The sequence below is a fragment of the Ruditapes philippinarum genome, unplaced genomic scaffold (assembly GCF_026571515.1).
Source record: "Ruditapes philippinarum isolate M1 unplaced genomic scaffold, ASM2657151v2 ctg915_1_1_1_1, whole genome shotgun sequence".
Lineage (NCBI taxonomy): Eukaryota > Metazoa > Mollusca > Bivalvia > Venerida > Veneridae > Ruditapes > Ruditapes philippinarum.
The window spans coordinates 153,821-178,368 of record NW_026865742.1 but is presented as its reverse complement, the minus strand read 5'-3'; the positions used below and the strand labels follow the sequence as shown (position 1 = coordinate 178,368).

Genomic DNA, 24,548 nt, shown 5'->3' with positions numbered 1-24,548 from the left:
GCGTCGTGACAAAAATGACATTATCAATTATTATTTATTTAATGTAAATTCTCTTAAATGATACTTTACTGTAAAAGAAACACCAGGTGTCGTGTCAAAAGGTATAACCCTATTACAGTAAAACTCAAAACATTTGACACAAAATGTAAAGGCATATGAAAGAAATTTACAGTCTTGGCAAATGGAAACTACATGAAGATGCATATCAATTTAGATATTTAACACCATCATATCTGAAACATTCGTTTGCGTTTCATTTTATTTACCCAGTTTACTAAATAGACCTTTTGTAACATGACTGTTCATTTATTTCTATTTGGCACACAGTTCCATTTAATCACTGTCAATAGGTTTGTAACTCACACGGAAAAGTAGAATCGGTATTAAAAGTCGTTTGAACTATATATTCGAAATCTGGTAAATCGTTTTGTTGGAATGGCAAAATAACGATCAAAACGTTCGGAAGGAAATTCTCTCATCGCTGATAGATGTTATAAGAAAAACTAAATTACTTTCGATGCTTGCGTTCATTTTAACGTATTAGGAAACTGGTTACGAACACGGTACTTTCATCGTCAAATTAAAATTGTGTACAAAAAAAACTGATTATTTCTTTACGCCATAAATTATAACCACTAGTGTGTTGGGTTCCGAAGTGGGTCCCATTTGGTAAACCTTTTTGTCTGTGATGTTTTCTTTGACGAATGGCACTCTCCTTTGTTGATATTTGTAAACATTTTTGTAAACGTAAAATACAAGAATAAAGATCAACAAGGCAAAGGCAAGGTAAACCTTGTTCTTATTGATGAAACTGCTAACAAATAGATATGATAATTAGTTAGAATGTAAACATTCAATAGATATGACAACTCTATTGACAAAATGTACTGTATTCCAATTACATATCAATGTTTCGGGTTTCTTACTAAAACACGATCATTTCATTTCATAAGAACCAAGAATGCCTGGTAAAATAAAGTTTCGAGTCTGCAACTTTTTCAAATTTGTCGTTTTGGAACGTTCTTTAGACTCTAAAGATTCTTTACTTATCTCTATTTTATTATGAGCCTACAACATTTTCAATTTTGTCGTTTGCGCGCTATTCAGGGATTCTTTATTTATCTATTTTAGAGTTAAAACAAGCGTGTATTCATCTTTGGAAGCCTTCGCGTCCTTTCAGCTATACCGTTTTTACCTTATATCCCCACAATGGCTGTCTGAACGATATTTTGCTGTTTCCTGTTTTTGTAAATATTGCTTTTGACATGTGCAATACTGTTGTCACGTGACCGATGTGTAAACAACTATGAGCTTACTGTAATTTAGCTATATACACAATCTATCTCGAAGCATAGCAGTGCTCTTTCCAAACAAGTGTGTCATGTCAATGTGTAAAATATAATAAACAAACATTAACTAACAATGCTATCTTCCACGCATAATAGAGTCAACACTAGAATATATCGCTTCAATAGACTTGTTTTTCCAATGAGAATGACCTTGGTAGGACAACATTCATCTTTACAGTGTTAATAGCTACATATCAAAAAGATATTCACATTTTTTGCTATGACGTCATCTCATGTGTTGATCTTCATACTATACAAACATTTTCTTCGTCTGCAACAAGTAAAAACAACATAGATATGTCAAATAACATATCAAGCAATACATTCGTTACATATACACATTGACAAATTGATCGACTCGTAATTACTTTTTCCTTTTTTTTGTGTGTGTATGAATCCATTTCATGGAAACAAAATACATTCCATCTATAGCAGCAGCAAAATAACTATTGTTATGTTTCTTAATCTTAATTCTGATTAAAAACTTCAACAAGTACAATTTAAAAGCACAGTAAAATTTGCGACAAACAAAGTTTCAGGAATTCCTCTGCAGAGAAGTCCAACCTGTGTTTTATAATGTTAGTTTTTTATTCGAACGATGAAAGGAGTGTTGAATATAATATTATTTGTCATAATATAAAAAAATGGTTGTATTGAAAATGAGTACTGACAGGGAACCAACGTTAAAACGGTATAAAGAAGTAAATATTACAGCAATTTAGGGTAGTTGAGCATGTAATCATGTAATATCAATACATGTAACTGATATTAACGTTTTGGGGAAATCAACAAGTGATTTGTCGGACATGTGGTATTTGCGTGTCAAGTGAAAGCATGAGTATAATTTTAAAACACTCGTTCACCGGATGCTTAAGCGAGATTTTTAAGCACAGAAACCTTAAAAAAATTCAGACGTTAAAGTCTCCGCGTTAAACAATTGTTTGGTGGATAACATGCCGTCATTTTATTGGAAATCACATGTACTGTTGAGCAAAGTACGGCCACTCAGGCAACACAGGTGTTGGGGAAGGGTTACGTTGTAAATGTATATATAAAACCTTATACAGTGAAATATAAGAATAAATTATGCAAACATATCACATAACTGCCGAGCTTCGAGCTTACTTTTTAGAATGCCTCGGATACTTGTCTGAGGCGTTTACTTTTGTAAACTATTCGCCTCAATATACTAGAAGTAACTAGGTAAAATGCTATGCATTCCTGGTATGCAAAGAATTCATAATTTTGACTGACAGCTGATCTTAAATGAACAGTGTTCTAAATGACCATTAGTCTTACGTTGGAGTATGGTCTAATTACGCGAACAACTCTTCACCCTTTGTTTCATATATAATCCTCTACAATTATCTTTATAACGACCGTACAAAATGAGATACTCAGAGTAACAATAGACCAATGTGTGGTAGAGCACGTGTTCTCATCCTATGATTAAAAAAATAAGTTTCCTTTATTGTTTTTTTAGCCAAGTAGCCTTTGATTAGTTTGAGCTAAAATGTTTTTATTCGTTAAGTGTAGTGTTGAGTGCCAGGGTATATGTAGGTATAAATATTTACTATCTTCAAATACCTCTATGATACAAAGAATGAAGATTTTTCCATAATTCTAACATGTGGTTATTTTCTATTATCTATAAAATTGCGCTTTAAAATGGTTTATATTCTAATCTCCTACGTAATAGGGTGGATGATAAATTGGTTTTACACGGTATTAAAACCGACGTAAAATTAATTCAATTTTCAATGATATTTGTTTATATAGTATTTAATAAACTTAATTAACGGTCATTGCTGTATGTTTTCCTTTTTCTTTAATTAAAAATCCATAGATATATTCAGTTATGCTTTGAAGAACATGATGTGATTTAAAACGTAGAATTGGCTCGGCAAATGTAAAAACTAATTTAGTTTTGCTTTGAGAAAAGTACGGAAGTATTTTTCTTCCATACTGTTTAAAATATCCCATTATCTAAAAATATATTGGATAAAGTGTAGAGCCAGCCAATTTATACACTGTTTTTTTTTTTCCTTTTTGGAAGGACTAAATTAATCTAAAAGTGATCCTCGAAGTGGACAGGCGTCTAATTAAATTCAATTCATTTATATTCTTTTTTGTATTTATTTTTGTATTAATTGAATGTGATTGCACGATTGTTGACAAGTTGGTAAATGTAAGATATATAATTAGTACCATCTTGATTCGTTACTAATAGAAAATAATAAACATACAAATGGAATGCCAATGATAGTTATAAAGCGTTCATTGGCACGTGTCTGTTTCAGAACTGTCGATTTTGTTCGTTGACCTTATATCAGTTAGGGTTGCTAGAAAAGGTGTTATGCCGAATCTGCTATGAAATACAGACTGAATATAATATGCACTTCAATCTTTGCTGCCAGTCTAAAGAAGATTCGTAAAAATAGCTTGATGGATTGATGTTGGCCTGTTCGACAACGTAACTATCTCATGTTAAAATCTGCTAAAGCTGGCGCTAGAGGCCTGAATGGTAGAGTGCACTTTTCAGTATAATCCATGCACAGGAGAATCGAGCCTGTAACATCATCAATTTTGCCGTTTTGGACGTTCTTAAGAGATTCTATATCTCTCTATTGTATTGAGGAATACTATTATAAAAGAAGACTTTTTAATGGTTTCAAATGTCAAATGTTACATAATACTGTATAAGTGGCTAATTTTGCGATGTGGAAATATTTGCGATTTTCGCGAATTGAAATTATTCGCAAATAATTGATCTCGCAAAAATATTTCTTTTTCGGGAAACTGTCTCAACACGTTTTCATACAGCATCTTACATGAAAAGTTCGACTGTTCGAGTACTGAGATATAATGTTCTCTAGGTCTGGTCTTAACAAATCACAAATGTTTCAATGAAACAATATATATGATTTCTGGATAGAACGATTACAATAACGGCATATTCGTAACATGTACCTGGTTAATTCATGATATCACAAAAACAGTATTAAATTCAAGAAATCATATTTCCGCACGCAAAGTCCACATTTTCACATTCGCAATTTTTTTGTGACGCAAAAATATCAACTTAAACAGTAACATCTATTTTCCTGGAAATTGCTAACTTTAAATATATATTCAAGTTTAAGACACACATTCCCTTGATCATCATCAATAATAAAAAAAATCGTATGTGTTTCGAGCAATGTACAAACAAAGTGTAAGAAGTCAATTTGGAATTTTTGTAAAGCTATTCCGGCGTTTGAATCTTCACACCTCTTTCATTGCTAATCTCGATTTTTCTCGTATATTCTCATGCTCATAGACATCAGGTAATAAAACATTTTACATTTGCTGAATAAATACTGTTATCATTTGCAAGTTTTTGCACGAACAAAAATCAAAGGAATTCGACATTATGACTGATGCAGCAACTTTTGTGAGATAAATTTATCATATCTCATCGTCAGATTCAATCAAATTAATTCCAAAAAATCTTACTATAAACTAGGTCTTAGAACAGATAAGAGCATATTTTCTTTAGAAATTGAACTAATTTCGTAACACGCGGATGCTACCAAGATGATTTTGATAAATTTCATTAGATAAATGCCAAGCTGAAATTTTCCTGTAAATGTTGTAATAAAGTTGCCTCCAAGATGAATCTCCCGGAGGTGTTTTGAGAAGTTATTATAAGATAATTTAAAAGAGATGTCTATACTAAGCATCCTTATTCCATTTTTGAAACTTCTGGAAGTTGAAGTTTGTAAATACAGAAAAGCAATTTTACTTCAACATAGTTCATATAACCTACAGTACCTTAATAACTGGCTAAGAATACATGTATAAATGTTACTTATAACATTACAACATGTGCAGTATATTGAAAGGTTACGCATTAAAACTTCTTGAAACATTTATTTTCTTCTATTTGGAAAAGTATCTCGACAGCCTCTCTACGATAATAAAACATTTTATTGTTTGCAAGATTTTGCTCACATAATCTTACAAAAACATAAATTGTAGAAATAATTCACAATTACTCAACTACGGAGGAATGTTAATCAGAGATTATTAAAAGACTCGAGAAAAATGTTAACTTTCTAAACAATAACATTAAAACAGGTATATAATGGATTTTGAAAAGCTTCTAAAGATGTTATTTTGTGAACAATTTTAACAACAAAGGCATAAATGTCTTTGCTTTTAAGATTTTAGAACATAAGTAGGTATTTAAAAGAGTTGCTTAAATAACAGTTTAAAGCAGTAACGATACAGCTCATAGATTGTCTGAACATGTTCAAATTGCGTAATTGTAGATAAGTTAGGTCGAAAGTCTTACATAAGAAATTGTTAGACTTATTAATAACAAAACTACCTGGTGTCATTCACTTTATTATCAATTTATCTGTCCATTAATTTGAAACTGGTCTATTTTTCAAAGGCAGGCAAACAGGATTAGCAAGAACTTATTGTTTTTTTCTTTCAAGTGAATGTGTATAATTTAAAAAAGGTGGATTTTTTGCTTAGTGTTTCTCCTTTACCTAAACCAATGGCAATTTTCTTATAAAATAATGTCTATTTTTGAAGACTTTTCAGTCTCACTATCTGTACTTCAATATGGGAAATGCATGGGATTTTGTAATGTGATGGATGATAACATGTAAACCAAGTTTATTAGACTTATGTTCCAATCAAACCGAGCCTGCAACATTTTCAGTGTTACCGTTTTGGGCATTCTGTGGGTTTTTTGTTCCATTTTAGATAAGCAAAATAATATTCATATAACTGTAAGTAAATGTAGATCAAGGTTTCGTTTGTGTCAGTTTTGAAAGTTTTGTTTAATTAAAAACTATACCAGAGTACATAATTCCTCTCTCTGTCACAGCTTTTCCTCAATGATTTTTCCCTGATAAAAAATGTAACACTTACTTATAAAATAAAAAGAAATTGAGAACAAAGATCAACAAGGCTATGCGACTTTCACAGCAGGCACCAAACAAAAAGAAAACGGGAGTGGACACAAGGGCGGTATGAGGGGAGGGACATGTTATAAAGTGACATAAGAACTGAAAGGGGCAAGGTGATACGATACATTTGATGTTCAGTTGGGCAATTATCTTTATTATTAATAGAGGTAGTATTGCTATCGCATACAAAACCTTTATACTAGCCCTAATAATTTGTTACCACAATGTAGTAGACATTCTTGTTTATTTGACCATGTTTGTTTATTTGCAATGTAAAGGGAATATATAAACAGAGAAGTATTTGTTTTTTGTTTCGCCTTTCAATTTTCAATGTTTATTCGCAATATAATTTACTTTTGAAAGTCGGTCTCAGAAAATCGGCTTGAAAGTTTTGAATTTCTCTTAATAATGTGGTCGAAAGGTTAAAAGAAGATACGAGTATACAGATTTACTTGCGTATGCACCAGTAGTTTCGTGACGATGATAATTTAATCAGTTCCCAGCTTGGTGCTCTTATTATTGGCTGCTGATCCGTTCTATTTTTGTGTGTTCTTCACATTAATTTACTTTATTAGTTGTTAGTTGTAGCGTTGTTGATCAGATATCGCTTTAGGCGGTTCTATAGGGGCATTTACATGAACAGATTAAATAAATCGAGTCGGCGAATTACAACTATTTCTTTTCATTGCTCTCGAATTCAAGAATTGAAAAACAATGTAATACGTGTATATTAGATTTGTTGTTGCCTTGTCATAACTATATATGCTTGACCTATATTTCATGGGTTACTGTGAGCGTCTGTATATGAAGTAAATCGTCGTAACATTTATTGCCGAACGATCTAATAGCTGTCAAATCTTGCCAATATCTACACAGACATATTTATATATGATAGTATGTGATTTCGGTGTAAATTTTCACCATGAACTTCATTATAATTAACATTCCTCTCTTTACACCAGAAGACAATTTTCTTTCCAAGAAGCTCTTACATTGTTAAGGTACAGATAATGATTATCACTTTTCTTCAATTCCTTTGATGTTTGATGGAAGACATGGCATAACATATGGATAAAGTGTCATTTAACCCACCTAATTTTTCAAGAAGAAGTTAATCACGTTGGGGGAGAAGATGTTTGTTTCTACACCGATCATTTCTATGAACGTAAACTTTTATCTTTCTATCAGTAATTCCATCATGGCTATCAGTAATTGGCTGTCCGATTACACCACGTCCTGAACTTCAATTACACCCATTAGATAAACATTTCAAAATGAGAGATAACGTTCACGTTATGAGTTATAGACATCTAAATCTAGGTTAACATTAGTTTAAACGTATGAGCCCTAAGTATGTTTGGAATTCGCGATAGAATAAAGAGAGTTCCCGCGAGTGTTAACATTTGTTTGTGTAATAGCAAAAATAGCATTCTGACAAAGGGACCTTTGACATAGCATTAATTCGGTATTCTGATGGGAACTTTGCCGGTGTGCTAGGGTCTTGTCGGCGATTGCGTTTTATGAACACCGCCTGGCCTTGTAGACCTTTGTATCAGAGTAAGATATATAAGATAAACAAACATAAGGTTGTATCAAATGAATATTTAATATTTGTACTTTAACGAACGTTTGTGTCTTATTTTACAGGACTTTGACATGACATACATTTATATTATTATTAATACCGACGTCTTTCTTATGAGAGGGGCAAACGATATTATTTTTAAGAAAACTTTTATATTTATGTTGTAAATATCTAAAATCTAAGTTTAATCACAGTTGTTTCTATTCAGAAAGGTGATCAATAGTGAAATTTTTAGTCTGTTAATATTTTCTACTTAATACTTTCTTAGCCGGTGCTAGGAACTTAGGGGATGCATGTCTTAAATAGAGACATTAAAATCGAGTCTGCAACACATTTACAGGTTACACGCCCGTTTAACTCACAACGAGTGAAAAATGTCCATCGGTTAAAATGTTGTGAGCAACTTCCGTTCCTCGCTGTGAGCACCCGTCTAGGACGTTTGACACGATAAACAAGTAAGTTTTTCATATTTTTTGAAGATTACAGACATTTATGTAAAAATATCGGAATGCAGTTAGCTAGCGATGTGTTTTCCGAGTATGCACATGTAAAGATATTGCCTATTGGTCGACACTTTGATGGAAATACCGTGCGACGCAGTCACTCGGGGTAGCTGGAAAACTGGAGACAACTTCTCCCCGGACCAAATTTAACATTAAAAACGTCGATTTTGGTGAAGTGTTGTGCATTCTAACCTTAAACAGATGCCCACAAGTCTTCAGCGTAAATTATTACATGAAAGTCTTCATAGAAAGGAAGATATACCCTTTTTTGCTTTAATCCTCGTTGTGAGCACCATAACCTCGTTGTGAGCAAGACAATTAAGCGCAGTGCGTGTCTGGTTTTAATATGTTATTCAGATGGGGAAAAGGGGGGGGGGCGTCCGTGGCTGAGTGGTTAAGGTCGTTGACTTCAAACCACTTGCCCCTAACCTATTTGGGTTCGAATCCCGACAGGGACTTTGGATTCTTTCATGTGAGGAAGCTATCCAGCTAGCTTACGGAATGTCGGTGGTTCTACTAAGGTACCCGTTCGTGCCTGAAATAATGCACGGAAGGGCACCTGAGGTCTTCATTCACCAGTAAAACGTCGCCATATGACCTATACTGTGTCGATGTGACGTAAAACCCAAAACAAACAAAAGATGGTGAAAATATAATTTTCAATCTATAGCTACCAAAGCAATTAAAACGTTTTTGCGCAGCAGCATTTCTTTGCAAGACGTTGTGCATATCCCGAAGGGAGGCATATTAGTTTTGAACTGTCCGTCCGTCAGTCCGTCAATCCGTCCGAAAACTTTAACATTGGCAATAACTTCCTCATTAGTAAACGGATTTGATTCATATTTGAACACAACATCCCTTAGCACAAGACCTTCCTACGGGCCTGTATTTTTTTTTCCTTGACCCCTTAATGGCCTTTACCTTGAAGGTCAAATTGTTCAAAAACATTTAAGATTGGCCATAATGTCCTTATAAGTAAATCAATTTAATTCATATTTAGGCGCAACACCTCTTGGGACAAGGCCTTCCAACTGCAGTACTATTCTTTTCAGTGATTGGACATGGGGTCGTTCAAGGAGAGACCGAAGCGAGGCATCAAGTATGTACTTGCCCTGGTCTGAAAAAGATTAGAACTACTAGAAAAACTGTCAGTGATGCATAAAAATCAAAAGAAAAGTTTTGGTCATGTCTCTTGCAAAAACATTCGTGTAAAATTAGCTAACCCAAAATTGTACCAGTGGTGAAACACCTAAGAAGTCAAGAAGATTTCTTAAAATGCCACTATTTCATGATGAAAATGCTATTTAAATGTCAAACACAGACTGTCATGAGCTTTCTAGGAAAGACAGTGCAACTAAAATCATGAAAAATGCTCGTGTACAGAGCAAACAATCGCTGAGAACTATTTGAATCTGTTATTATATGGGACTGTCGTTTTTCGCGGAGGATTACTTATTTTGTGTATTGTAACTTTTAACACTTCACTAGTATATTCTTAGCTTAATATATAATGGTAAACAAAAAAAACTACTTATACCTACAATTTTGCAGATGTTTTGCTGTTTGTGCAAATGGTGGTGAACTAATAAGTGGTGGTAAATTATGTATTTAATTGCATATACTTCGTGTTGCCAGAGTTAACATAGAGGGCAGTCTGTGTGATATTTAAACATGCATGTATTTATCCTGATTTTTATTCATGTTAGACTGGCCAAGTTATGTAGACAAAGAAGAACTATTGCAAAGAGAAACTATTGTGCAAAAACGTTTTGATTGCTTTTGGTAGATTGAAAATTGTATTCTCCCCACTTGAATTACATATTAAAACCAGACACGCACTGCGCTTGTCTTGCTCACAACGAGGTTATGGTGCTCACAACGACGATTAAAGCAAAAAAGGGTATATCTTCATTTCTATTAAGACTTTCATGTAATAATTTACGCTGAAGACTTACGGGCATCCGTTTTAGGTAAGAATGCACAAAACGTCACCAGAATCGACGTTTTTCAAAGTTAAATTTGGTCCGGAGAGAAGTTGTCTCCAGTTTTCCAGCTACCCCAAGTGACTGCGTCGCACGGTATTTCCATCAAATTGTCGACCAACAGGCAATATCTTTACATGTGCATACTCGGAAAACACATCGCTAGCTAACTGCATTCCGATATTTTTACATAAATGTCTGTAATCTTCAAAAATTATGAAAAACTCACCTTGTTTATCCTGTCACACGTCCTAGATGGGTGCTCACAACGAGGAACGGAAGTTGCTCACAACATTTTTACCGATGGACATTTTTCACTCGTTGTGAGTTAAACGGGCGTGAGGTTATAAAGGGCTCAGAACAAAACGGATATAACAGTCGTTCATATTGAAGAAGAACATCTAATACAAGATCAAAATGGGAGAACAGAACGCCTTCTCAAAAACTGTCTTTATAACTAACTGATTCCGTTCATTTGGATTGTTCTCTATCCATTGATTTGAACGTAAACCATTTCGTTTTTGTAATTAAGTCATGTACAAACGCAATCATTAATTTTGCTGATTGAGATATCACTTTTTTCCAGATATTTACGGGTTTCATTGTGTCACATAGTGACTTCAGATATTTGGCTGTTCTATTTATTGCAGCAGCTGTATCTGTTACTTGAATCACTGAAATGATTGTTCACATCTTATCATTTTAACTGTCGAATGGTTTTTCAATGCCGAGTAAACATTGATGTTACGATACGGCAAAATATGCTTTTTCAATAGCTCGACTATTTTGTTATAACAGGTGCAGTGATAATAAAGCTGTCAGAATATATTTGTTTATCCGTCAGTTAACTTTGCAAGACATATTTTTTTCAGCAAAAAATGGTGGAAAGGTCATTGTTTTCTCCGAATTAAGAAACAGTATAGATATGATTTTGATTTTAGATGATAATTATATTATCACTTTTAGTAATTTAAGTTTTCAGTATCGTTTCTCTGTTTTAGTAAGAGTCAAAGGTAATAGTAATTTAGGGATTCTTATGGTGGCTGATTTGTGCCATTCTTGTTTTCGCCCCGCGACCCCGCCATGCGAAAAGTCGAAAATTAACAAGTTAAAACGGCGGAGTCACGGGACGAAAACACGCTAATTAGCGAGGGCGCGGTGCGAAGTTAAATAAATAAAACTTCGCCATGCGCGGGCGCGGGACGAGATTTAAGAAATAAAACGACAGGGTCGCGGAGCGAAAAACCGCTTATTAGCGCCCCCGCTATTTGCGTGTTTTCGCTTCGAGCCCCGCCATTTTAACTTGTTAATTATCGACTTTTCGATTGCAGGGGTCACGGGACCAAAACACGATAATTAGCGGCGGCGCGCGGCGAAGTTTTATTTCTTAAACTTCGCCCTGCGCCCGCGCTTATTAGTGTGTTCTCGTCACGCGACCCCGCCGTTTTATTTCTTTAATCTCGCTTTGCGCCCCCCGCGGGACGAAGTTTTATTTATTAAACTTCGCCCAGCGCCCTCGATAATTAGCGTGTTATCGTGTTTTCGCGCGCGCCCCCGCCATTTTAACTTGTTAATTTTCGACTTTTCGCTTGACGGGGTCGAGAGGCGAAAACACGAATGGCACAAATCAGCCACCATAGATTCTGGTCTTCCTATTTGATAACAACTGATATCACTTGTAGCAAAATGTGTGCTAACAAAATTCATTCCAATGAAATGTGTTTTATTTGTCTTAATATCATAAATCAATCTAGTTTTGTATCTTTTATAATAACTTTTGGTTTATTTTTTTTTAATATTCGAATATAATTGGTCGCAAACCAGTATTCGAGCAAAGTCTTTCAATTAACAAATTTATGCAAACAATTATGTGTGTTTTAAAGATTTGAAGAGACTCCTATAGATGTGAAATTTATACGTATAATTTTAATTTTATCAATAATGAAATACGGTGAACGATTTTGAACACATTATATATCTGTTTCATATAATTACTTTCGTTAATGTATCATGAATGGTTTTTAAATAAGTTTAAAATAAAATAAAGAAATGTATATTCAAAAGTGTCAAATGAATTGACAAGAAGAGTTTAGCTAACTGCAACCATTTTGAAAATGAGTTTTAGATTAGATTTTTCCGGAGGGCGTTTCGCAATCATCTGTTTATTTCATCCAATAAAAATGTGAGAGGATAAAATCAAAATTAGATTTTGTTTATTTCTAATCGAAGGCATTATTACATCTAACTGTTAACGTACAAATGAATATAGAACTCATTATGCTGTGCAGATGTGCAGCTGTTTACTCAGCAGTTACAGGAGAAGTCAATTTATTACATGCTGTGGCGGTGATATTTCTTTCAAACATTTCGGTGCAAATAGTTACACATTTTTTTGTTAAGCACTATCTGAGTCATGAGTTATTCATTATTCAGACGCACAATTTTAATCAAGACATGCACAAGTCGATTATGATCGGCTTAAGACCCTGGTCAGGTTATGGACAGCGGGGAAAACATTTTTTTTTAAATTTTAACTTACGTTGTGCCCGCACTGCCAGTTACAGAATAATACATACTAGCGTTCCTTCTGATTTATCTATTGTTAATATAAAAAGGCACATTATGCCTCGGAAACGAAAACTAGAAAGGGAAAATATGAAATTTAAAAGCATATTATAGATGCTTTTCACAAAAAGATAGTAGCGATGATTGTGAAATTATTTGTCATAAATGAAGCAAAATGTAAACAAAGTAATATCTTAGAAAATAGATCTACTAAAAAATATAAGTATGGCAACAGAAGCAAAAGATGGTTCAAATAAAAGGCCAATTACTGATTTTTTTTAAAACTATAACATAAGACCAATTGTTGGGGGAATTATGTGCCTTTAACTAAATATATTTTTATGTTGCTAAGCACTTGTATGGAAGTGTAATATTTTTGTTATTTGACATCGGATAACTTGAGATATGTAATACAAATTCATATTGTAGCATCACTCCTTTAAAGTTTTGTATGCTTAATTGTAATCAGAATGTACTTGCAAGTAGATACACTCTTATCAATATACAAGTGGCTGCACTGCCACTTTCTTTTGATCACGTGCAACACGTGTTTCATATCATCTTAATTGATAACATATGTGTCAATATGTTTCCTATACATAATTGTAAATTGGGAGCAAAATGTACTTCTCTCAGTCATCACACAGAAATAAAAAACAGTTTGTGCGGTAATATTGTATTCAATTATGTTTTTGATTATAACTATGCCGTATTAAAGATGTCATTTACATAAATAAATATAACCTATAAATTTCCTCTTTAATGTTTCATTAAACGTCACCTTTTGAAGTTCTGTTATTTGTCTTGATTTTTTAAAACACCAAAGTTGGAACATTAAATAAGCGCCTGATATAGATGATACAAGATTTGAATGCTCAATATGTTAAAAAAACAACAATATAAGAAATACGACTAAGGGAAGGGAGAGCAATTTTCACGAAATACAGTTTCCGACAAAATATCTAAACGCAAGGCATGGATTGAAGTGATGATTTAATAGATTAAAGGCGGGCAAGAAAATATGTATCGTAAGCGAAAAATTCAAGTAAAAAAGAGAAAGGGTGGGTCAAGAATGCAATTGGGTGAAGGTAAACAATGACCGAAGAACGTTTAAAATTGAACCAGACTTACAAAGATTTACTTTGTACCAGACTTACTCACTAAGGAATATCTAAATACGTTGACACGCCATACATTACACTCTTTGGAGTGCAGGAATAAACAATTGAGTGAGGTTCATTGATTTATTATTATTATTCTTATTACAAAATCTTGCACATATATTTCTTCACAGTCTTCTCGGAATAGTTCTTTATAAACGTTTACCTTGTATAAGAAATGAAGAAGGTTTTATTATCTCCTGTTCATTACCCAGTCTACCTATAACTGATTATCTCTGGCATTCAAGTGGTATGTTAATCACTTCTCCATCTCTTTGTAAGCTTTATTTATTGTCCAAATTACATGTAATAAGACTCGTTATATAATTAAAGCCTTCTTTTAATTGGACCATTTACGTTTACTTTTATAATTACCCCTATAAACATTGGGCTTTTATTGCGTTCTGAATCGGAACAGAATTGCATAATTAAAGTTTCATTTAATCTAACTTATATACCCGGTAACATTTTTTCTTCAGCAATTGCTGCAAATAAACTGCACTTCAAACAAATAAAATAGTTTAACTGATCCAGTGAGATGCAATTAGTTTTATAGTTCTCGTGTCTGTTGCCTTATATCTCATCCACTAATGTTGCTTCTACGTCATTATCTGGACGTATAGATAAAATATTCACTTATGTTTTGATAATATGATTGCTATTTGTTTGTTTTTTTATAATTATTTTCCGATAAATGTTATTCAGCTTATATGGCCCAGTACAAAACAACGGTTATAAGCCCTTATAACCCAAACTGCTAAACTGAAGGTAATTCGGATAGTAAGCTACAGTTTTAAAACAAGGTAAAATTGCCTTTTCACAGCCTTTGGAATGTATATACGTACTGCTTTGTTTATAAAAAACAGAATAAAAGTAATAAGTTTGCAGTAGCTATATATTAAAATAACTATTATGAAATAAACAATGTCAATGCAGTTACAGAGGGTGCATTATTGTTAAATCAAAGGTCAATGCATTTGTTCAAAATAGTCTACATTAATGCATGAAAATGAAGACAAAAAAAAAATATGTCGAAAAGAAAAATACATAATGAAGATGAAATTAAAATATGACTGAGATAAAACATTTATTTTCTTAAATCTGGAATATTCTGATCTTGTCCATCATAAAGATTATTTGTCAGGTTAAAGACCCACCATAAAAGAGTTTAAGCTAAGTAAGTGTAATATTTCCGAACAATCGTTTTTCATTGACTTAAACTCAATATGATTAATTTATTTACAACAGTTGCTAATATGAATGATATAATCGTCACGGCCATCCAATAAAACAAAATCGACAGTAAAAACGAACAATATTATACGCAAGGAATATTCTAATTGTATGTAGTTACAATTCATTATCTCATTTATTATTTGAAGTCACTTTGTTTGCGACTAATTCACATACATGTTTCAATTTCGACATTTCCTTGTCTCAACCATGGCGGTTTGAATAGATAACAAATTTTTCATCTTTCAAGCAGAGCAGGCTAAAATATAATCATTTTAATTACATATATGAGTATATTACTTGAACTTAATGAAGAATGTATTAATAAACTGATACAAAACATAATTCAATTTTGTACTTGTGGAGAAAAGTGATTGTTGTTTCCTTAATAGTATATTTTCTATTAATTTCATTTCTCGAAAAGACTTTATCTAATGTTGGAAGAAGTTGTTGTACAAATAATTTGTCTTTGCTACATACTTATTATTTATATTTTGGCTTTTACGTGTATTTAAAAGAGTTTAAAAAGTTATTACTAAGAAAATATCGTCATTATAACAAACGCACCTTGCATATATTGTGCAAGCGCTACACAATAAGCCCCAAAGGCTGGTACATAATACATACTAAATGAATGACATATTTATGGTGATGATCCAAACTTACATAATGAACTTTCTACTATTTCATGATCCTTTTTGCATGTGTTTGGTACTTATTTTTTACACCAGCTTCAGAGTTTAATTTTTTGCAGCCGCCAAGCAGCTATAAACGCCGATTTTATATGTCTGAACAAATGCTGCAGTCATTTGTGACTGAAATCATTCGATGATTTAAGCATGTTTATGCCAGGTGTGTTGCGGGAATTGTCTACGTTTTATTTCTTTCACAGCCCTACTCACGCTTCATTTGCCCCTGCAATGTTATGCATATAATGTATAAAGTAAATATCAGGAAAGATAAATGTGTATAAAGTCTGTGGATTTTTGAAGGAACTAGAGCCTGTTCTAGTTAATATGAGTTTTATGTTACAAGGTTATAAGAAGGTAATAAGAGTACCTTATATAATATGGCAATTTCTTCTAAAACTAATAATGTTTGTCCTGCAGAAAGTTGTGAGATTGATATTTTTTTTTAATTTGGTAATTAGATTGTTATATTATAAATGTATTATACGGCAAAGCAAAGAAGTTGTATTTCGCTGATGAACTCTACATGCATGTGTGGGACATACTGTTTTGAGAATAAACAATTCATTATTGCAAACTGCAACATTATACATGTTGTTGTAAGCTGTTGAATACGAAACTTTTAGAAAAGTTATTTATCTAATGTTTATATAAATTTGATATTTTTTATCATGATACTATCATTAATAATGTTATTATTACTATCATTTCAGACTACACATTATGGCCGTTCTGGGTTGATAGAGGTATGAATATAGAACTTCCATTCAAACATGTGTAAGTTAAAACAAATGAAGTTTATTGCTTTTATGTCAACATTCTTAAAACAAGTAGCTATCTCTCCCTCTGTTGTAGAAAAATTAAATGTGTCAAAGTTTAATTAACCTTACAAGTCAGTGACCAGGGACACGTCTTATCAACGATCGTTTGATTTTGGAGAAAGAAGTTCAAATTTCATTTTAAAAATATCAACAAACGAAATAGAAATTATATGGTCTGTTGCAGATATTGTTTCTAAAAAAGCCCAATTTCATCTGTTTTACTGAGTGAGTGAGTGAATGTATGATTATTTCAAAATATTATAATGATCTGCATTCCTTTCCTAAACGTGTTGCGAGAGCCTTTACTTGTTTTAAGAACATGTTGACAAGAGTTCGTTTGAAATTGTTCAAGTTGATTTTTCAACCCTAAATCCAATTAACTACAACTTACTGTGACGAGTGAAGAAAAGTTAATTTGTTTTACTGATAATTTACATCTCACTACTTAAAATATCATTCAATTAACAAAACTATTTCAAATGTTAAAACAATTAAGTGTATGGTAAATAGAAAGAAAAGAAAATAATAGTACAATAAATCTTGTTAAATTAAATTAGTTATCAAACTTGTTCTATGTTTCATATAAAATAGTTTTCTTCTTTACAATTTTGATAATCTTCAAAAACCCTTTCATGTTTCCCTATAGTGGCAAGACATGCAGGTATGTATGACATAATCATGTAAACACGCACTACATGTACTGGGTAGCAAACAGCGCCATTCTTTTATAATGCATGCACGGCCTGTCTTCCTTTTTTAAATGTGCATTTCAAGTATAGTATACCAGAGCTTAAAACGTACAAGGTACATGTATTTATATTTCAATATAATAATAGAAGTATGCATCAATAAGTCAATAGTTGATAGCGCAGTCATTTTATATCTAATAAATTCTTGCTTAACAGAAACAGCAAAGCATGCCTCCCATTTAAAGCGCTTGCAAACGTAGTATATAGGACGACGAAAACGGTAAGTTATTTTTAGACAAAGCATGCGCACGCACACACGCAAGCACGCAACCTTAACAGCAGTAACATATTTGTTTCTTCCCCCTTAATGCTTCATCTTTATGTAAACAAATGGTCTGAAATTGTTAACAAAAGACCAAATTTAAGTGCATGATAAATAAATTGTTTGATCCAACCCCTTTGCAAAAACAGTACATGTTTATCGTTTAATCCATATAGTTATTAGACAAATGTTCTTACTTTGCCAAAGAATATTTACTTGTGTATTGAATGTTACATCACACTCTATTCGTTAATTTTAGGATTTATTATCATAACTATTTTTTAATGTGAGTATGTTTTTTAAAGCAATTAAAATATATTACGACGATTTGGTTTCATTAGTTTAAACATATTTTATTGCATTAAATACATGTTTATGAACCTATTATACAAATTGTGAGTATATATCAAAATGCAAATGGGTTGGGCAACACAAGTTCTTACAACATTAGATTAAGCCCTTCCCAGACTTGGTTTTTTCAATATGTGAATGGTACTTTTGATGTGTGGGACTATACGGGATATAATGCTTAACTCTGATAATATATAGTTCTGATATTAAACACGTTTATCTGTAATAATATTTTCTTGCATATTAGACAGGATTATCAACCAATTACACCGGCGCTATAAAACATGTCTTAAACCCCTCGTGTAAGACAAGTTGCGTGCTTTAAAGACGTCATTCCTGCGCGCCTTTTATTAATATTTTTAGGGGCTTTTTACGTTTTAAAGATGGCTTCCTTTTGCTTGTATGAATGCTTGTGCTAAATTCATACGTTACCATAACATTAAACGTGCTCAAAATTGCAAAATGAAAACATCAGTTTTATTAATTTGTTATATGAAAAAAAGACCAAAAAAAAATTAACTAATAAGATCCATATGATATTTACTGTATCGGTTTTATACTTTGAGGATAAAACATTGCTGAAGCGAAATGATAAATTTCAATGTGTTTTTGTTATGTATATCTATTTTATTGTAAGAGGGAAAACCTTTCTGTAGTGAATTGACACTTTGTTCAAATGATGTAACATTGTCAAAGCGTTTTGATATATATTTTAGGAGAAAACTTTTTATATTTTCAGGGGAGAGAACAAAGTTTGTGACGCATCAGGAAGGGAAGTTAAAAGTTTTCCAGATATAACTCCATTATTGCAAAGACTGCACAACGAGGGTTATAAACTGGGAATCGCCTCAGAGTAAGTATAGTTTATCATGATATTAACAATTTTGAGACAACTTATTTATTGACAAAAACTGCAATGATAATTTAATATTCCTTTGCTCCAAAAAGTCTTTGCTACAAATCTATTGTTTCAGTTTCTGTAAGGTACATAATGCGCTTTGACCAATTATGTTTAAATTGTCGGCTACCAAATGGTTTTCACGACAGAAATGATACCACCTTCATACACTGTAGAACCAGTTATATTCCCGTTAGATCAATTTGCAAATATATATTGAATTTTTGATGCCGAACATTCAAGAATGAGCAAAAGCACGATTGAAAAAATGTTCGGAAGCAAATTAAAAACGTTCTACAGTATTTTTAATAAAGAATGGTTTTCAAAAAAATCAGAACAGGTAGAGATATAATTATATTTTTGTTAATGTCAATTGCGCATTGTTTACCATTAAGAATAATCTTCTTTTTCTTATAACTTTATATATTAGCAATGTTAACAAAATACTTTAAGTTCATTTCTTAAAACTCTAAAATTTGACTAATGTAATTAACCATGTTAACAGTATATATAAATTAATACTAGCATATTGTAGTTTATTGTTGTAATATATGTATATGTATTTTAATGATTAGCTAGGTTGTAGTTGTGTTTGAAAGATATAGATAAAAACTCTAACATGTGAAGGTATTATTTCAATTTTTTGTCTAATAGCGCAGGGTAAGTGAACCCATTTGCTGTACGACCCTCGTGTAAATCAATAAAATATGGAAAGATGTATTAATTGCTTGATTGATCAATTTATTATTGATTGATTGATTTGGCGCTATGAAAAAAATGTTATTTTTATTTTTATTCTGTTAATGTTCATATTTCGTCCATATTATAAAATCATTGTTGAAACTCATAACTAAATATCTTCAAAGCCATTATTATCAGTCATCCATGCAACAGAATACATTGGAAAAAGAAATCAAGCACTTGTAAATTCAGTCAGAAATATATGTGAGTGTATTACTTAACTTGGAGAAGCATTGTTAAAAGATTGCTATTCATTAGTAATCTAGTGTACTACAAGGTGCTCTCAAAACTACTATAGGTTTTAGAAATTAATCTACATATAATAGGGAATTCGATATTCACAATTTAAACAAAGTAACTAGTGATTTTATGGTCACGATACTGTTTTCATTGCAATTTTTTCTCTTGATATATAAAGTATACTTATTTTATCAGTATCCCTTCATTTCAACCAGTCTTGAATATTGATACAAGAGTACAAATAACCATACACTGCTTGAATTTAATGAGGATGGTAATCGAACATATAATCGACTTATGTCGGAATCAGTTCTATATATACTTGTTTTCCAATGCTCTTACATGAACGGCCAACGTATATCGTAAACAGTTTTAAGAATATTTGTTGTCCGAATACTCTTGCATGAACGATTTACTTACGTGATAGGATGTGATAGTATGTATTTTCCAATGCTCGAACACGTACACACATGTTGTAAACAATTGTAAGAATATTTGTATTCCAATGCTTTTACTTGAACGACCAATTTATGTCGTGAACATGTGTGAGAACTAGTTCATCTATAGACATCCATTATAATCTGCATTTTTACCATATCTAATGAATGGAATTTTTCATATTTATGTTTTCAGTACATTTTAGTTCATTTATTTATGTTTATTTTATTTATTTATTTATTTCTTTTTTGCCTCTTCTTAAACTTAAGTTTGCAATATATATGCTTTTTGGCGTGCGTGCTATATTTATTTTATGTATTTCATTTAAAATGTTTTGGTGATATTATAAGTGATACGATTTATGTCAATGTATTTACAGCCGCCTGCTAGAGGTGGCAAAAAGTCTTATTTGTCACAAAAATGCTATTGTTGGTTTAGATATCAGATTAATAATATAATAGTAATACCCTATTCTGAAAGAGGTATACTGTTGAACACACAACCGTTTGCGTCTGGTTGTAATGGCAATGTTTACAAATGCTGATTCAATGGCATATAATAGTAAATTTTGAATTACAGTATGTATTCAGTTTTGTTTTCATAAGGTTAATATCAAATTTGCAACAATTACAAATGAAAAGCGTTGCTGTATTATCCTCAAAGGCATCAATGGACACAATAGTCTCGCTTATATGAATGTTGGTGTTACCTGAAAAGTAAATTCACTTTCTGAAGTTTACAAATGTACATGATCAAATGCAAGATGCCACTCATTTTATTTTGCTCAATGTGGTTTAACTTAAACTTTGTAAATACTAAAACAATATTAGTGTAAATTGTAAAGAGTCAAATTAAACACATTTTCGACCATTGAGTTAAATGTTTTCTAAAACCAAGTGGATTGTAGTACTTTCAATTTCAACATTGAAATATGAAAGTTTCGACTATTTTTAACGATCTTTTCACGCAAAGGTTGTAGTTTAACACATGCCAAATCTATAATTATGTTTCATATTTCCTTAAAATTGGAATACAATTTTTTACAGTTCTATTTGTCAAATTTGAAGTTTCACTATTTTCTGCCAAATAAAGCGTAAAAATGAAACACGTTATCGTTGTGTAATTCGAAACTCGAAACATGAAAAATCATAATTCAGATTCGTACTGTTTTATTAAAAAGTCATTATGATTCAGACGTACTGTGTTATTTTCGTGTCATGGTGATGATTTTGATTGGTACTGTTTTATTACAGAGCTTTCTACAAAGAAGAATGTGCAAAGTTGGTAAAGCTGTTCGGATGGGACGATTTAATTGATTACAAAGAAATATACCCGGGATCGAAAATATTTCATTTTGTAAAGTAAGTGTATCTATATCAATTATGTCCTTATCAGTTTCAATTACTGTATTTCTCAAACAATTGTTTTAATATTTGTCTTTAACATATCAATATCTTACCCTTTTCTGCAAATCGTATTTGATAAACAATTATCATACACGCGAAAGAAAAAATAATTTGATGTTGTTACATGACCACTGGTAAGAAAAACATTGAAGCCTATTTCGTAACAACTTTTTAATGAAGATGGGGGTTTTGAATGTTCGTTACTTTTTATGCTCTGTTTCTTTGGGGTTTTGCAATTAAAAGCTCCTTTCCTGTGGTTCTTTGTGGCTGCTTTAAATATTTGTATTCTCAGTTGATTGAGCTTGACCACAGTTCACAACAGTGCTCGATTATTGAAATATATTCCAAAGAAATGGCTTTGACTGTATTTCAATTTTGAATTTTGTAGGATTAAGAAGCAGAGTGGAGTAGAGTTTTGTGACATGCTGTATTTTGATGACGAGAAAGAACACTTAGCAGAAGTTGCTGGCACTTGCACAGGTATGTTATAAAACGTTTTTTCTTTTTGTTATAAATGTAAACAACCGATTACATTAAAGATATACTATAGTCAAATTTAATATTTGAAAATAGTGATAATTGCTACATAGTTTTTTGTGAATAAACATGTTTTGACTTCACACACAAAAGAGATATGTTATGTTTTAAACCCTGCACATTATAGATGATCACATTATAAATATAAAGTGTCATTATTAAAAAAAAAAAAAAAAAAAAATTGACCGGCCCCGTAGTCGAGGGGTTAGAGTCGATGAATTCGTATCCAGTTACCTCTCTGGCGTGGGTTCGATCCCATGGATATGCTTTGGTAGTTTAGCAGAGTGGAGTGTAGTCTGTACTGTGTAATCTCTTCCGATGGGAAAATACCGACTGAGAATACGTTGTTGGTGAATAGGTATAAACTGAAAAGAAACAAACCGATACATTATAAAGCATTTTAAGAAATGACCATCATTATCAATTGCCTTGTAATAGGTGTTAACTAGATAACGTGAGGGTTTGAAGAGAATGTGGCTGCAGTTAAATATCGACATGAGCTTTGATTTAGTTTTATACACAGTCACTAGTAGGTTAATTCTACAAAAAAGTTAAATTTGCGCCACCTGTAAAATAATTGTCTTTTTTTGAAAAACAAAGTTATGTTCAATTTATATATATATATAAATAAAATGAAACCGTTTTCCCATTTCATATTTACAAATGATTATAATTATATTTGTAATCTATGCAATTATTTTATGTGATGATCGAAAAGTATTGTTATTGAATGATACAGGCATAACAACATACTGGGCGGACAGAGGGGTATCTGAGGAAATAATGGAGGAAGCGTTTCTCACATTTGCTAAAAATAGAGAAAGCAGTACATACTTCAGATCGAAACCAGTTTCAATATCCCGACGAAATTCAACGGAACCCTTCGTCAGTCTCCGCCCACTGATAAATCTTCGTCGACGTAATTCTGTTGAAACTGACATTTCTGTTCCTCCTCCGCATACACTTCTAGGTGGTGCTTCCCTCGCTGCGTTGGCTAATGGAATTACAGGATTATCAATGAAAGACAATGCACATAAGCCAACCGTTCACCAGTTTAATCCGAATTTACCGGGACTTAATGGACCTATTGGTGGGGGTGCACCTAGATCAAAGACTAGGCGACGATACAGTATTATGTGAAAAGTGCATATTGAAATGACAATAAACAACAGTGTGTATAAACCTTAAATTAGGTTTATGCTAATGACAATAATAAAAAAACATAGAAATGCGAGATAAACACAGTGATTATTATATTGTGGTGATCACGTGTCATGGCATTTACCTGTAGTGACCTTATGCAGATACATGCATGACTGTGCGGTTATGACGATCGGCACAACACAATTACAACATCCTTACTTAGAATAACCTTATAAACTATAAGAGTGAGCATTACTTTTGCCATGATTTGTAAGTTTGAAAAAGATCTAGAACATTGTTCCACTCAACTGTTTGACCTTATTTCATAACCTGACATGCACAGAGTGTAAATCAATTACAACTTATTAACTGTTCCCTTCACGTGTGTATATATTTGTTATGTAAATCAAAATGTAATATTTATATATATACAAACACTGATTCATTTCCGTTAAATGCACAAGTACACCCTTTAATATGGTAGTATTATCTTGATAAGTATACTTATTGTATATTCCAATTCATTATATAACAATACGTTATTGCTAAACCTTTTTGAAATAAGAAAATATGGCAGGAATGAGATAAAACAAACATATGATTATTTGCAAAAAATGTGAGACGTCCGTTCTTGTGAACAGAAAGTAAAAGCAATAATTGGTACATGAACAGTTACTTCTCTAAGCTTACGTTGTTCAAGGCAGAATGTACGGAAATATCTTTATATATATATATTTGTGCCGAATATTTATACATAATATTTATATATGACTCATTAATGAAAGAAAAAAACAAGTTGATAAGTTAAGTCACTTCATAAACAGAATCTATATAAAATTATGTCTTACATTGAAATATAACATAATCAGTCATATAAAGCGTTAACGACCACTAGGTGTTTGTCATATTTCGTCATTATTGCTTTTAGGAGC

The 24,548-nt window shown here is 32.1% G+C and overlaps 1 protein-coding gene across 2 annotated transcripts in view; it reads left to right on the top strand.

Moving 5' to 3' along the window:
* The window catches only part of LOC132730152 (uncharacterized), a 38,116-nt gene extending 13,976 nt beyond the window's left edge, over positions 1–24,140 (top strand). Inside the window, exons 2-7 of one of the 2 annotated variants that reach the window (XM_060716009.1) lie at positions 16,744–16,807; positions 17,498–17,512; positions 18,953–19,066; positions 21,784–21,891; positions 22,325–22,416; positions 23,213–24,140. In XM_060716009.1, coding sequence (XP_060571992.1) covers positions 16,744–16,807; positions 17,498–17,512; positions 18,953–19,066; positions 21,784–21,891; positions 22,325–22,416; positions 23,213–23,613 — 794 coding nt within the window. In that variant the 3' untranslated portion in view covers positions 23,614–24,140. The remainder of the gene's footprint in view (positions 1–16,743; positions 16,808–17,497; positions 17,513–18,952; positions 19,067–21,783; positions 21,892–22,324; positions 22,417–23,212) is intronic. The other variant, XM_060716010.1, reaches the window with a different exon arrangement.
* Positions 24,141–24,548: the final 408 nt, after the last annotated feature.